A 16,209-nucleotide genomic window follows, 5' to 3' on the forward strand; every position below is an offset into this window, starting at 1 on the left:
GATGATAATGAGCTGAATTTCATAATCACATATTGTGATGGTAATAGAGGAATGCTGAATATTAAGTGTGTGGCCATGAGGAAACAAAAATGTGAAAAACTGGCTCAAAAAAGTAATATTGATCTGTAAAATGACATAAAATTATATGTTTTTAGACTGTCAAAATAATTCGTGTAGAAAAATGAGGACTTTATTTTTAAAAGTTACTTGATGCGAGTTTCTTTCACAAATCTTTCTTGTGTGTTTTTTTAAACCAAGCTTTCTTCTCAAAACCTGAGTCATTTTATAAGAAAGGAATAGGAAAAAAAAATTGTAGAAAAAGCCACGGCACATCTGTCCATCACCCCTATGTTTGTTCAGGGAAATGTGCTTCATCTGTATTCTTGAAGGCAACTTTCAGTCAAAAGTCATTTATAGGAGCCCGCACTTCTTTTTTATTTTATTATTTTTTTTTCAAGGAATAGAAATATAGAGAAAAACGAGAGCTGGTGATTCTTTTTATTCCTGTTGCTGTATTTTTGAGTCGTCAGGCCGTGACGAGGCAGATGAGAAAGGAGAGGTTAAAAAAAGAAAAGAAATAATATTGATAATAAAAAAAGAGGACAGAGGATGAAGAGGGAGAAAGGAACACTGAGGTGGAAGAGAAGAGACACAGAGAACCTAATGGAGCTTATTTTCTGGATGGGGAAGCTCCAATATATTCTGCTTTATCTCTATTTTTTCCCCTGGAAACAGTGAATCAATCAAACATTTACAGAGGTTTCTGGCTCTCTTAAGTCAGCTCCCGTAAAGAGTAAATAAATAAAACCCAACAGGGATGCATAATGACCGCTGGTCCCCTGTCTCTGTCCCCCTCCCTCTGATTCAGCAGGATGAAAATGAAGCTGCTCTCTGCCAGCACTTCACTCTCTCCAGAGACTGGCGGCTGCAGCTCTGGAGAAAGACTCTTAGAAGCCAAAATCACTAATTTGGCAAAAATCTTGGTGTCTAATTTGCAAAGACACCTCCAGAGCTGGCCAGTGTTGATTGAAATCCTGTGAGCTGACATTTCATTTGTTCAGAGACAAAAAAATAAAATAAAATAAAATAAAATCCTACAACTCTCCTTTAGTGTCCCACCAATTCAGAGGACTATTTTTAGCTTTCTGCACACAAGGAAAGAAATTATGTTAATAAAATAAAACCATTTTCCAGCAAAATCAGAGCATTTCGACCTATAGGATGCAAACTTTTTTCACAGAATCGTGCTCCAGCTGCTGATAAACAAATGCCTTTATGGAATATATGTTTTTTTTTCTTTCTCTGCATTTACCCCTATCAGTATTTAAAGACTTGGAAAATAAATTTCAAACACATAATCCCCACACCCGACCCCCAAAAAATATGAGAGTCTGAACGCCTAACAGTAAAATACACAGATAAGTGAATAAATAGTTATCTGGAGTTTTTTTCTTCTTCATTTTTTGTAGGTCACAAGTCATTCCTCTCCATCTCTTTACAAAGCAAGGCGTATTTCATGCCCCAGCCCAGATAGGAGGGGGTGAAAGGAACCATTTCATTTACTCTTATCTGAGAAAGTCGATTGGGGGGGGGGGGGGGGGGGGGGTGAGAGTCTCTCTCTGCAGATATACCTGTGGTGAGGAGGACGCATGCAGGCTTCACAGAAATGCAGCTTTTATGCGTTTGAAGGGTTTTTGTAAGAAATAATAATAATGACAGGAGGTGGACGGAATAATGCTCCTTTACACAACTATATAAAACATTTGCACAAAGAGGGCGAGAGTGTAAAAAGATTCAAATTCGTTCATGTAGGTCAGCGGGCTCTTTCTGTGGTCTCTCTGCAGAAACTGAATGGATGGAATCAGCCAGAGTAAATAAACGTATTGCTCCTTTAGAGGGAAGACAAATCAGACTCCTTCAGATCATCAGACTGCAGGAAGCCATGGAGCTTTGTTGCATTTATTTCTGCTCCATCATTATAACCGTCCTCTAAAAATGTGAAATGTCCTGATTTTAACCCTTTTCCAACTCTATTTTGGACCACTGTTTGTAAACATCAGAAGCAAAGAGTTTGCATTATTCCATCAGTTTTTATATAGAGAGTTGAAGGTCAGTAAGTTGTCCATTTAGAGGACACAAAGTTTGATAAACTCCTAATTTTTTATAAAACACCATGAAGAAGATGCAATATACTGTGAAAATAACTGATAAAAAGTTTGCAAAATTTATGCAGGTTGGAAGTGACCTTACAGATTATACTTTTGGTCCAAGTCCAGATCTCTGGATTAAAAACTGGAGTCCACAGACTCTGAACACCCTCAGACCCACAGGAACACGTTGCTCAGATTAAAACAGTGAGCTTTTTCTATTCACAAAATAAAACAAAAGTGACTTTTTACACTTTAATATTGGAGAACACAATTGAATGAGCACATTTTTAGTCTCACTTCAATAACGACAGATGTGATTTACGTAACTGGTTCTTGTTGCTGAATTGATTTTTTACAGTCAAAGTAAGCACATTTTGCTGTATTAAAGTATTATGAGATTTTAAAGGAACCAATCCACTAAAGAAATGTTTTGTTTTAATTATTTTACTTTTAATGTGTGCTCAGTCAACTTAATTCCACATAGATTTAAACTCAGCATTTGAAAACACAATAAATTCAACTTCTAGAAACAAATTGTTTAAAACATTTTTTTCATTTGCTTTTTACTCTTTGTGAAGTTTAGAGGCACACAATTCAAAAATTAGCCATCTAAAATAAATTTTAAAAATACTAGTTTACAGTTTAATCTTCTCAAATCTGCCAGTTCAGTAAAACTGAAGCACTTGGTAAAACGCCCTGAAATGAGAAAAATGTCCAGGCTAATATGATTACTAAGTTAACACATTAACTTGACTGACATAAGATTGCAAAATTTGATTAGATGGACGGTTTTTGCAGTGCAGGTTATCACAAGAGGTTGGGTACATGTAACATTTTTTAAATGCTGAATCTTCTTGTTGTTTTTATTCACTGTGACTCTGTGAATCTGCAGCATTTTGTCTCTAAACTTGTTTTCGATCCATGCCTCTCAAACTCCAAGGCTCCGGTTTGGAAATCTGTTGCAACAAAAACGACATCGTCCCAGTTATTTTCTCAGACTGCAGAAAACATGACTTCCAGTGATAAATGAGATGTTTTTATATTTTAGTTCATCTATATGATTTTTCACTATTTTTACGATAAAGTAAAGTTTTATTTAGTTGAATTGCTTGGTTTAATCTTAGAAACCTTTTGGCACAGCTCATGGGTCCATACGCTCTTTAAAGCTCATATTGGTTGTAAATGACACCATTTAATCCCTGAGCCTTGGTTAAGTCCGGCTCACGGGAGCATTGCATAAACAGGTATTACTTCTTTTCATATTGCTGCCTTTTGTACAGAGTGATTGCTTTTCAAACAGTTCTGTCTGCTACTCACGTCTGCATAATGAGGTTCTTATATATATATATATATATATATATATATATATATATATATATATATAAAATATGAGGCAGTAAGGTGCAAAGGGAGCAACATTTGGAAACAATTCTTTCGAATTTCACTTTCTAGATTTCACATTTCTTCATTTATCCACTGTGTATTGACCGGTTTCTGTCTGAGCTCGTGTGTAATTTTCTCTAACGTCTGCTGATGAAGAGGAGGCGAAGAACATGGGGAGCGGTTCATGGGACAGCCTGCGGTTTTAGGCGGTATCCCTGCTGGGGTCATGTGTTTAAAATCTATTACCCTCACAGCTAGGATTAGTGTGTGTGTGTGTGCGAGAGCGTGTGTGTTTCCCCTAAAGACGTAATCACTATGGTAATACAAAAGCCAGTGGATTAAATGATGGAGAAATTTGAGTTGATTTACAATTTGCCTTTGGTGGCTTCATGTATATATATATATATATATATATATATAAACAGTGGGAGAACATATAGGAAGTTCTTTTAATTTTTTTTGATGAGTCAGAGTTTTAGTTTGCTGATATAAAATCTCAGTATTTTGACCTGTGTAGAAAGCGGTTCCTTCCTGTGGATTCTTAAGAGCGTCAGATTGATCAACTTGCAAATAAACTCTTTTGTCCAGACAAGAGATTTTTTTCTTGTCCCTGTTTGTTTCAAATCTGTTGGTCAAAAATGGAAATTTTTCCCTGACGTGTGCCTTTCTCTGCTCATGGCAATGGCACAAAAAATTTTAAAAAACAGTCTAGAAAAATTTTGCTTCCTGAAGGTTTTTCAATTATGTTAAGCTCCAGTTTGCCCTTTGTTCTACGCCTGTGTCTTGTTGTTTATTTAGTCATTTATTTATTTTCCTGCTACTCTTTCATCCCTACATCCCTCAGGGGGAATATTAGTGATATTTCTTACAAACGGGGCCAGGCTGAGGCCTTGGTCAATAATTAATTGAAATCCCTTCATTTGCTCGACTTTTTTTTTCTTTTCATGCTTAGTTTGTCCTTGGTGAATTGGGGCAAAGTTGCTCTTTGGAGGAGTGCTCCAACTGTTAATAAATGCTGAGCAGAAGAAATAGGAAACAGGGCAGGCATTAGATAAATAAAAAGTAGAGCAGATGATTGATTCACAGAATATCTGCCTGAAGTTTTCAAACTTCTTTCAGATTAACTTCTTGTGTTCAGTGATGTTTTGTGAATCAAGGCAGCTGATCAGATTACAGACCAGCAGCAAACCAACGGCACAGTGCAGCACGGTGGTACAGTGGTTAGAGTTGTCGTCTCACAGTAAAAAGGATGCCTGGCTTTTCTGTGTGGAGTTTGCATGTTTTCCACCTGCGTGGGTGAGAGTGTGAGCTGTTGTTTGTCTCTGTGAATTGTTTGCAACCTGTCCAGGGTGTCCCCGCCTCCTGCACAGTGACCGGTCCAGACCTGCTCCCTGTGACCTGAAAATGAGAAAAGAAAATGAATGAATGCTTTAGTTTGGCTACATAACATTAAAGCTGGTATGTTGCTGGGCTGTGACTGTTGTTGGAGACACAAAATTGCAGGAAAATATGCGTTTAATTTGGATTCACACTGAATTGGTACTAATGACATTAAAGTTGCAAATAGATTGTGACATTCCTGCAAACGACTTGCATTTTGTCACAATGTAGTCACAAAGCGTCCAACATATTTCCCTTTGATCATGTTTTATTAAATTTTGCTACAAACCAGTCAGTTTAGTGTCAAAGGTTGCCAGTCCCACTCAAATTATCACAGTGCTCACACTATCTGACTCAGAAGCTACATTGACAAGAATTAGATGCCGATGACTAATTTAAGAAAATAAAAGTTTTACCTTTTTTTAAACGTTCAAAATTCCAGTAAAACAAGAATAAATCCTTGTGACTCATGAGAGAAAATTGGGAACTCAAGAAGACATTTTAAACAAACTCCCTTTTAGTGCAGATTGTAATTTGCTGCTGCAGCCCACTCAGGTACACGGTTAAGTAATAGCAAGGTTAAGTAAATGTTTTTGGCAGCATTTCTGTGAAGTTTTAGTCCCTGTAAACTAGTCTAAAGTACAACTATTAAAATACTATTTTCTGCCTCTGATTTTATTTATCTCCATCTTTTCAGGACATGGTGGAGTGAACCAACTCGGAGGTGTGTTTGTAAACGGCAGGCCCCTCCCAGATGTGGTCCGACAGCGAATAGTAGAGCTCGCCCATCAGGGCGTCCGTCCCTGCGACATCTCACGGCAGCTACGGGTCAGCCATGGATGTGTCAGCAAGATACTGGGCAGGTGAAAACAAACACCAACATCTGTGCACAGACAGCCCAGAAAACACTCTTTTGGCTGCAAACTTTGAGAAAGTGTGCTACAGACAACAAAGAGTTTAGTTGGTTCCTTGATTAAAAATATTTCAGCAGTGGTGTTTTTTGGTGTTAATCTGTGTGGAGTTTTAAAGTGGTGTATAGACTATTGCAGCCTAATCACTAAAGCTGATTTTTTTCTTCAGGTTTTTAAAAACTAGTTATTCTTTATTACAAATATTTTGAATCTCGGTGCCAACCTCACCTTTTCTTACTGCAGGGTTTTAAAAGGCAAAACTTTTATTCTGAAATATATATTTTTTCCTAATCCCAGTTAAGTTTAGTTGTTTTATAGCCTTGACTGTTTTCCACTCCTGCTGTGGAAAACTGTAAAGTCCTGATGATGTCTTCCACTGCCACCCCTCCAACTTACAATAAATGATCCTCAGATATTTATGTTTTTGTCAACTATTGAAAAAAACACAATTCAAACACAAAATCTGAAATCAAACCAGAACAAAAAAAAAAGGCACACATTTTTATAAGTCTAGAAAAATAAAAGTTAAATTCTTGGTCTGATGCTGTTTAGTTGCGATAAAGGAGTGGTTGGTTAGCTCTCTTCTTTCATCCAGTAAGATCCAGTTCAACTCCTGGCTGGTGTTTTTCTGAGTAGAGCTTGAATTTTTTCCCTGTTCTTTTTTCTGCATCCTTTGGTTTCCTCCCACAGGCCAAAAACAAACATGTCTGGTTAACTGGTGACCCTAAAAGTTGTCTCTATAGGTGAGAGTGTAAAAGGTTTTATTTGTATCTGTGTGTGGCTCCCTGATGGACTGGTGTCCAGGGTGTACCCAGCCTTTCACCCAATGACCACTGGCAGTCCTACACAGAAATGTATTCAATTTGGATCAGTGCTGATTAAGACAAGGCAAGATGAAACAGTCTGTTCTGATGTGAGTTTCAGAAACCTGCCTCTTTGTCTTATCTTTCCTCACTTCTTCCTCTCACATTAAATCATACTTTGCTGTTGCCCTTTGACCTTCCCTTTCCCTCCCTATGCTATATTTTCAGCCTTACCCCTTTCAATATTTCTGCAATTCTGCTCACAAACCTTTTCTCTGTCTGGCTTTTTCAAAGCTAAATTCAAGAACAAATCCACGCTCGTTCCGTTCCTCGGAGCAGAAAGGTTGACAAAAGGGATAAAAGATTCATCACTTTTTGGAATTAGCATCAAAATGAAAGTGGTACTACATTTCTGCACCCCCTCCCTACACTATAAAAAAAAGAGAGAGAGAGAAGGTGAAGAATGTGGAAAAAAGACAAGAACAAGGAGCACAATCAAAAGGAAAAAAAGTGTGTTAAGGGAGAAGAGTGTGGAGAAAAGAGAAATGAATGAGAGACAGAGAGACCATTTGTGGGGACGGAGAGGAAGGATTAGCAACAGCGACCCTCAGCTATATCAAAAACTGTGTTGCTCATTGTTCTCCCATACCTCTCCTTCCTTTTTCTCCTGTCTTTCTCTCTCTATCTCTTTCTCTCTCTCTCTCTTCCTGGCCGTTCAACTCACTGAAGCGTTACTGTGGGGGGTAGGGGGGGGGATCGAGGGGTGGAAGGAGGGAGGGTTGTTTTATCCTCTCCTCTCAGTCTCTTCAGTGCCAGCAGAACAAAAACACCAACTCTCTACCACCATGTGTGTGTGTGTGTGTGTGTGTGTGTGTGTGTGTGTGTGTGTGTGCGCGTGCGTGTGTGCGTGCGTTGGCTCATCGTTAAACAGGATATCAATAACCATGCTCGTTTATTCACCGATGATTCAGCTGTGAATAATTCAAACCGTTTTCCATTTGAAAATAGATTGTTTTTCCTTTAGCTGTGTTTATGCTCAAGCTGTGAAGAGTCAGAAAGTGCAACACATGAAACACATACCCACACACACACACAGGAAGAAAGAAAGACAAGGAAGCACAGGAACTCACATCTTCACGGAAAGGATTACTCTACCGTACAGTGGAGAGAGAGCAGCAGGTTTAAGACTGACTGACAGCCTGCATCCACACACAGCATCCCCCCCCACCCCGCCTTTTTTCCCCCTGCAAGCTGTGCAGAGCGCTTGCTTTGCTCCCACCCCCTGCCCTTATGCCCCCTTCTGCATGCAAATACATTCATGGAATAGCCACGGTGGACATGAAACGCTCAAAATCATCTTACCTCTGTGTCACTGCTGTGTGACGCTGCAAGAGGAAACAGCAGCAGTTCACTGATCAACTCAGGCATTAAAACTATCGGGTCACAGGTGACACGGTCACATTAAGCAATTTGGCTGACATGGAAATCTCCAGACAACAAGAAGTTACATAACTATATCAGAGAAGGATTTACGTCATCTGCGTTGACAATTTTACAAAGTTGAATTTCACAGTTTGCAGACTCAGTCTTTTGCAGATTTTTTCCATGGAGCTAATGACCTTTAGTTTGCAGTAACCCCCGTAATATCCCAAATAAACAGAAATACAATATGTAAAGAATGTCACTTTTTATTTCTCTCATGCTTATTTCTGAGTTTTCAAGCTTAAATATGAAGAAAAATATCATTTACAAATTGGGAAAACCTTAGAAGGATGCTGCTAATTTCTACAGTCCTGAAAAGCTCTACTGTACCCTTAAAATCAACTGTAAATCAATGTTTGCACCACACAAGGCCTGTCGTAGCCTGACCCTCTTGCACTGCATCGGTATGCAGCTAGAAGATCACGCCATGTTAGCTTGATGCTACTACCTAATAGGGTTATAGCCCAGGTGTGAAGCCAGTGTGGCTTGTCCTTGTCCAAATTCTCAACAACCAAGCCACACTGAAGCACAGATCTACATCACAGTCTGAATATGCTGCCACCAAGACTGCATTCAGAGAGAGCGACACAATGCTCAGCTCTGGATAAGTTGGTTCTGCAGTAGCAACACATAACAGAATAGAAAGTAGCCTAAATTAAAACTGAAAACTGATTTTTCATCTTGTTTTACAACCAGCTTCTCGTGTTTCCCTCTCAGCCATGACGCAAGCATCTTTTTTTGTGTTTAACACGGCAGGTACTATGAAACGGGCAGTATCCGCCCCGGGGTAATCGGGGGCTCCAAACCAAAGGTTGCTACACCCAAAGTGGTCGACAAGATCGCCGATTACAAACGCCAAAACCCAACCATGTTTGCCTGGGAGATCCGGGACAGGCTCTTGGCCGAGAGAGTTTGTGACAACGACAGCGTCCCCAGCGTCAGCTCCATCAACAGGTACAGCAATCTGTGTAAACTGGGTGTTTGTTTGAGTTTCAAACTGTGGCAACAGGTACCAAGCGTGGACTGAGCAGGGAACAATATAAATGTGTGTGTTTGTCAGGGTGGGAGGGGGCAGGAGGACTGCAAAGAGGGCCCCGGTCTCCATATGTATGAAGTGGCTGCAGCTCAGTGGTTCTACACGATGCTACAATGACAAGCCTTTCCCCCCTGAGCACAGAGGCAGTGAAAGAGCGAGGGATGGCGAAATGAGAGAGAGAAAGAGAGAGCCAAAGAGGTGGACAAAGGGGGAGGGAAGGTGTGCACGAGAAAGGGAAGAAACAGACACAAAAGAAGGGAAAGAAAAGGAAAGGAAACGGGAGGAGAGGAAAAGAGGGGGAAAAGATGAAAAAGGAAAGAGGAAGAAAAGGCTTGCATGATCAGCCAAGCAGGAAGTGTGAGGCCCCTCTGCCATGTCAGCCTGCCTAAGCCACTTCACACAACACACACACACACAACACACACACAACACACACACAGACAGTGTTGCTCCCACGGTGGTCATGTTCTCTCTGTCACTCAGAATTGCACAAGCCTCTTCACACACTCTAATGTCTCCTCTCCCCTCTTACAGGATCATTCGGACCAAGGTTCAGCAGCAGCCTGGTCAAACGGGCTCAGTACCGACTCATAACTTAGGTAAGTTACTTGTACATCTGCTGCTGCTGCAGCTTATAATTTCTACCTGGATTTTTAAAATTTAATTTAAAATGTTGTTCTAAAACCTTTTTAATAGTACTAAGTTTTCTAAGAGATGAACATTAGAAAAACAACAGATTTAAATTTATATCCAACATAAATGAGCAAACAGACCAATCTACTTACACTTCTTCATCCTCAGCTGGATCAGTAACATTCACCAAGTACACAACAGTACCACACGGTCAGTATTGTGCCAACACTCCCATTCAAAAGCTAGCACCAAACACCCAACAGATAATGAAAACCATTATCTGATTTGTTTGTGGGTTAATGTATCTCGAACTCATCAGGGTTTTTGTAAAAATTACATTAGAAAACAGCAAATATTCCTCAACTTTAATTACGGATTAAATATTTCTTGACACTTTTGCTTTCAAGCCCACTGCTTCTTGATTTCCTCACCTAAAATTCCTCCATTTCTGTGTACTCACCTCCTCGCAGCATTAAGTTGTCATTTTTTTAAGAGAGAACTTCACTTTTTTATTTGATTTCATCGTTTTCCCTCTGACTCTGTTTGCATCTGGGGATTCTTTTACTGTTAGTACTGGTCAAGTCCAGAACCTGTCCAAAGTGTACTCATCAATGAAAACAAACACCTAAAACTTGTTGGCAAGAAAAGATTCTGCTAATTTCACCAATTTATTACAAACGGTGCTGTAGACTTTAGGTTGTGACTGATGCAGATTTAATAGTAATTTTATCAGAAATGTTTACTGTGCAATTGCATATTTTGATAGCTGATATTCGATGAAATGTCATCATTGAGTTAAAAAAATCAGACCAGATGTACCATAAGAGTGCATCATGTGAAGTGACACAAACAATTCCTAAGATACAAACAGTTACATCTTCTATTCAGCTTCTAGTCAAAAATGTGTTCTTTGCAGGCAAAAGCGCTTTATTACAAGCATGATGGAATCGTTATTTTCTTTTACTCTATGAGTATCAGAGACAAGGAATAAAAATGATAAACCTTTTTCTCAGTTTCTTACTTTTCTCCACAGTGGATTGTACCACGGTGTCTCTTATATCTTCATAATCTCACATTGTCTTTTAGTCTCAATTAATTTTACACACAGCTCCCTGACTGCTTCCTTTTACATACATCATGCAGAAACACCTATACTTATACACCAAGATGCAATGCACTCTCTCTCTCTCTCTCTCTCTCTCTCATACACACACATTCTCTCACAGATTACACAGATAAATGGCTCCCACTCCCGGGCGGAAAATTGAACATTTGGATTTGCAGAATAAGAGCGTTGCGTTGTGATAAAATAAAGAGTGAAAAGAAAGCGAAAATCAGATAATTGAAGTGCTAAATCAAGTGATGGGAAAAGAGAGGATATGCATTCATTATACTCTCTCTGTCGTTAGCTAAAGAGTAACAGCTCGAAAGGACTTTGATCCCTGGGTTTGTGTTGTTCTTTTCTTATTCCCTGTTAGGTCTTGCCTTCCCATGTTCAGGGGGTGGGGTGTGGATGGGGGTCTTCTGGGAGAAAGGATTAGGATGTCTGTTGCCACACCTTTCTGTCCCTCCTGGGATACTATACTGTCACTCAGACTGACGTCCGCTTACAGATAAGAGACCAGAAGTGACTGTATGTTTCAACGTGCACATGTGTCTGGGAGTTACAGTGTGTGTGTGTGTGGGGGGGGGGGGGGGCCTGCAACAGGGACAAGCATGGCCTCATGTCACCTAGTGAAGAACTTGTCTCCTCCAGGGGCTAGATCAAGGCAACAGTGAAACACTATCAGGGTCATTGATTTGGAGTCCAGCTTTAGAAAACCACAAGTTTATTTATATCACCATGAAAGCCAAGCGATGGAGCAAATGCCCAGAATACTTGCTCAGTTTTTTTCTTTTTTTTGTGAAAAAAAATACAAGTTGAGTCTTCCAGATTTGCTTTATTTTCTTTTAATTTACACTTTAAGTGCTTACTTTTTTCACAACATTGGTTTCTTTTTGTATGTTATGAAAATATCTCATGAACTGCAGGACAGATTTTACCAAATCTTTCGGAAATGTGCGACTGGATGTACTGTACATCTACAACTCATCAACTTTTGAAGCCAACCTGAATCAAGATGGCCACCACAGCTAACATTAGGATACAAAAATGGCTCTAAAGCAGTCATTTTCATTGATATTGTGCTAAAAGTGGGTGTGGTGCTGAGTGATCCCACTGATTGTACAGAATTTTGTTAAACTTTGGCATGGTTGTTTTTTTTTCACACATTCTTCGCTGTGTTTCTGCAGCGACATCCGTGGCCGCCACACAGGTTTCAGTTGTGACGAGCGACTCGGCTGGCTCCTCGTACTCCATCAGTGGCATCCTGGGAATCAGCTCAGCTGCTGACGTGGGCAAGAGGAAGAGGGACGAAGGTGAGCAATTATTCTGTCCGTTTTTAAACGCTCTGGTGAAAGGGGTATTTTTTTTAAGACCATAAGATCTTCTTCTCAAACCAGTTTGGAGAAAACGCACTGACAGATGTGTTGATGTGTGTGTTTGTGTGTGTGTGCATGTGCGTGTGCATGTGTGTGCACTTTAAAGTGAACATCTTCATTGAGAAATCCATGTTTGTTTACTAACAGTTCAGAAACTTACAACATGAGGAAGCGGTTCGTCCACTTTTGATTATAAGTGTTGCCACGCTGAATCAACGCTGCATGTTGTGGACTTTTGTGTGTGTGTGTGCAGGATTATGTGTGTGTATGTGTCAGCGTCAGTGGCATTAAAAAGCCATCACGCAGACGGTCTCCTGCGGTAAATGAGACAGGACCAGATGTTGGAGCGAAGCAGGGTGACAGAATGCCACTAGGGGCTATTTCACTCGCTCACACTCATTTGGTCTTCACTTTCTCCTTTCACACACACACTAACACGTACACACACGCAAACACACACATTGATGCTTCTTTTCACCCACTGCTGATGAATTTTCAAATCATGTTATTAGCAGGTTGCAGGTGAATCCCAGATGAACCGTAAAAAAAGCTTAAGATCACCCTTTTATCCATCAAAGAAACACAAAGATTTAAAACACACACATAACACACACTCCCAGCAATAACTGAGCTTTTAACTCAAAAAGAAAAATCAAACTAAATAATCAGCTCTTTTCCCAACAATTATGAGGCATATCCGCACTTTTTATTTCATGTTTCCAGTTTTAAAATCTCAAATATTTAAAATAAAAAATGGTTTTGGTAAAACTACATTTTAGCAAATTATACCATTAAAAAATTGACTTATGTCCAATTGATTGTGACTTGTACAAATAAGCAGATCAAACTATTTGCCCTTAAAATGTCTTGTTTCCTTGAGCGTACTGCTGCGTTGGCTGGAAATGCCATCGTGCTGATGATACAATAATAAAATAAATGATTTCAAAACAAATTGGTGAATCCAAGAATACATTAAAGGATAAATAAAAACCTGTTTAAGAGCAGTGAATCTAAATACAAATGCACCACACATGCAGTATTTCTAGTGGCTCAGAAGATGACTTTCATTAAACAATTTGCATATACAAACCAAAGTAAATAGCGTATATTTTCTGCTTCTTTTTTAATAACTAGCTTTATCTTTAGGACTATTTTGTGTCATGTCAGCTTCCACATGTCAAATTTCATTGGCTGAATTACATCTCATGACACCATAACACCTGAGGTCAAAGGGGACAGACTTATTTTAACTTCAACACCCCCCCCCCCCCCCAACATTTAGCAAAACCGCAAATGAAAGGTCACGGTCAGGGTTATTCAGCACCTGTCATGCTAAATTGTTTGCCCTCCACACTTCAGGAAAGAACAGAATGTGGTGTGTAGCTACACTTGGCTCTTACAAAAAAAGAAAAGAGAATATGCATAAAAGACAGTTTCAGTGTTTCTTGGGTTTCTCATGGTTAGACCACAGCTTATGAACTTTAGCCAACACAGAAAAGACCAATTGGTTTTCACCAGTCAGTAAGCTTTTACAGATAATGACTCTGCCCCTCTCGTCTAAAGATGATCTTAGTTTAAAACCGTGGCATGAAAGGCAACAGTTAACTTGCATTTACTTAAGGAATGCTAGGTCTTTAATTTAAAAAAAAACTCCAATTAAGGCAGGGTTTGATGCTAATTTTTGTGCATATGTGAGGTGTGACTTATTTAGCAAATTTCTAAAAGTTTGAGTTTATTTATTACTACGTTTGGAAATAGCAGCTCTTGAATTTGCCGGACCACAACATCTTCAGAACTAATCAAAGACAGTTCTATGTGTTTCACATGTAGTCAGACCATAGATCAGTGACTGTTTCATAATTCACACCAGAACACATCGTATCACCTGACGTTTGAAGCGTCGTTCAGGCATCACGTTGCTCGGTGTCACATTCTGCCCGTGTGTTTTTATCTGCAGTTGTTTCTGTGGCGGAGGTCTGCGCGGTTGGCTCTGTGGTCTAATTAACAGCATTGCTAATCACAGCTTCCATTAGAGCAGCCCCCGCTGGATAATGACACACACACACAGCGAGGGGCGACAGCAGGAACAGCATGCGCCAACATGGACAGACAAACAATGAAGCAAGCTTCTCACATACGAGCTCGCCCATATGTTTATCGGTGCTGACATTCTTACACGCGTTACCGTCACACAGGAGGCCAAAAACCACTTTGTTCCTCTGGTAACTTTGGTATTATGACTGAAAAGGTCAACATTTTCCACATACAGAAGTGAGACACTGTTATGATGATCATTTAATAAACCGAGGAGACATTTCAGCTGAATTCACCTGCTGCCATGACACTGACCATGTAATGTCTGTCTGTTAGGATCTCATGAACTACTGGATGGATTTTAATGAAAATTTCAGAAAGTAATAATTGGATATACATCTACAACAGAAACAAAAACAGATGTTTTGTCAGGTGTAATTTATATGGTAAGGAAAGCAAAAAAAGACAGGATTAATGTCAGAAATAACTGCAAACACAACATGGAGTTTGTAAGACTTATCAAAAAGGAAAGCCATAAGCCTAAATGTAGACAGATCTCAGCCTTTCGATCAAAAACAGGAAGTTTGTTCCAAAAAAGAAAAGACTGATAGCATAAAACTCTGCCTCCTGTTCTATAAACTCTAGGATCCACAAGTCAACCTATAGTCTGAGAGTGAAGAGCTGGAGAAAAAGAGTCTGTTTTTAAAGATTATTGTTAACATTAAAGGCTTGAGATACATACAGTTGTAGCACATAGCAATGAGTCAGTTGGTTGAACTTAAAATGCAAAGGTTTAAATGCTGTTTTTGGCTGAAAACTGTTCCAAGGAAGGTTATATACTAAGGAGGTGGGCATAATTAATAGCTAGTCTCACACTAGAAAACTTCTATTCTGAAAAATGAGCTAAAAGACCCTGCAAAAGCAGTTCCATAAACTAAAAATGCCTTTACTGCAGACTAATAAACATGGCCTCTAGTAGTTGCAGAAACTATAAACAGGCGCCTGTAAGAAGAAAATATAATCTGCTGATGACTACTATGAATTTGAGTGCTTGTTTAATTTTGCAAACTTAAAAACCAGTGCAGCTCACAACTTTCTTATTTCTGTCATGTTGGTCACATCCTATTGCACCATAAATCATAATGTATGATAAGATTTGGTACGATGTGTTGTTGGCTGTATGCACTCATCAGATGTGTGTAAGCACGCAAACAGCAGCTGTGCCAGTGGTGGGAACACTGGAGGGCAGGCCCAGCAGCATGTGCGTGTCTGTGTGTGGTGTGTGTTGGTGTGCTGGTGGGAGGAGCGTGTGGGGGCAAAACCCTGTGTTGACCTGTGCCCCCCAGCCAAAGCGAGGGGAAGTAGGGGGTGACTGGGGGCAGAATGGAGATGAATGAGCTTGAATGGAAGAACTTGACTTGTGGGGCCAAAAGGGGACCATTGTACCTTAAACCTTTTCAATTTCACACTAAAGCTGCTTGTGTGAGTGCACGTGTGTATGTGTGTGTGTGTGTGTGTGTGTGCACATCCAACATGGACTCCTGGACAGGTGGGTCAATCACTAAATGCAATGTTTTTCTTTTTACCCCTTTTTCTGGTACTACTTTCAATACCTGCAAAGGCAACTCCTGTTATAATTTGCGATCAATCCAGACACGGTTCAGTGCAAAAAAAAAAAAAAAAAAAGAAAAGAAAAGAAACAAATTCAGGGGCATTTTACCCAGAATGCCAAGCTGACCTCTCACCCCCATGTGCATCCATTGTGACATGCATCAAATAAAAGAAGCTGGGAGTGAGCAAGAGGTGGAGGACGGAGGAAAGGAAGGAGTGGGGTGGGTGGATCCAGGCCCTGCCGCCACATCTCCGCTCAGCACCTCCAAAAACTTTGATCCGTGGACTCCCCCCCCACCCACCAC

The 16,209-nt window shown here is 39.9% G+C and overlaps 1 protein-coding gene across 1 annotated transcript in view; it reads left to right on the forward strand.

Annotated features, from left to right (window-relative positions):
• Positions 1-16,209, forward strand: part of pax5 (paired box 5) — a gene marked incomplete in the record, with an annotated part of 43,898 nt that overhangs the window by 5,242 nt on the left and 22,447 nt on the right. Inside the window, 4 exon segments of the mRNA XM_014013266.1 lie at positions 5,611-5,776; positions 8,866-9,063; positions 9,680-9,744; positions 12,071-12,196. Of these exon segments, the coding sequence (XP_013868720.1) occupies positions 5,611-5,776; positions 8,866-9,063; positions 9,680-9,744; positions 12,071-12,196 (555 nt within the window).

This window comes from Austrofundulus limnaeus, unplaced genomic scaffold (assembly GCF_001266775.1).
Source record: "Austrofundulus limnaeus strain Quisiro unplaced genomic scaffold, Austrofundulus_limnaeus-1.0 Scaffold99, whole genome shotgun sequence".
Classification (NCBI taxonomy): domain Eukaryota; kingdom Metazoa; phylum Chordata; class Actinopteri; order Cyprinodontiformes; family Rivulidae; genus Austrofundulus; species Austrofundulus limnaeus.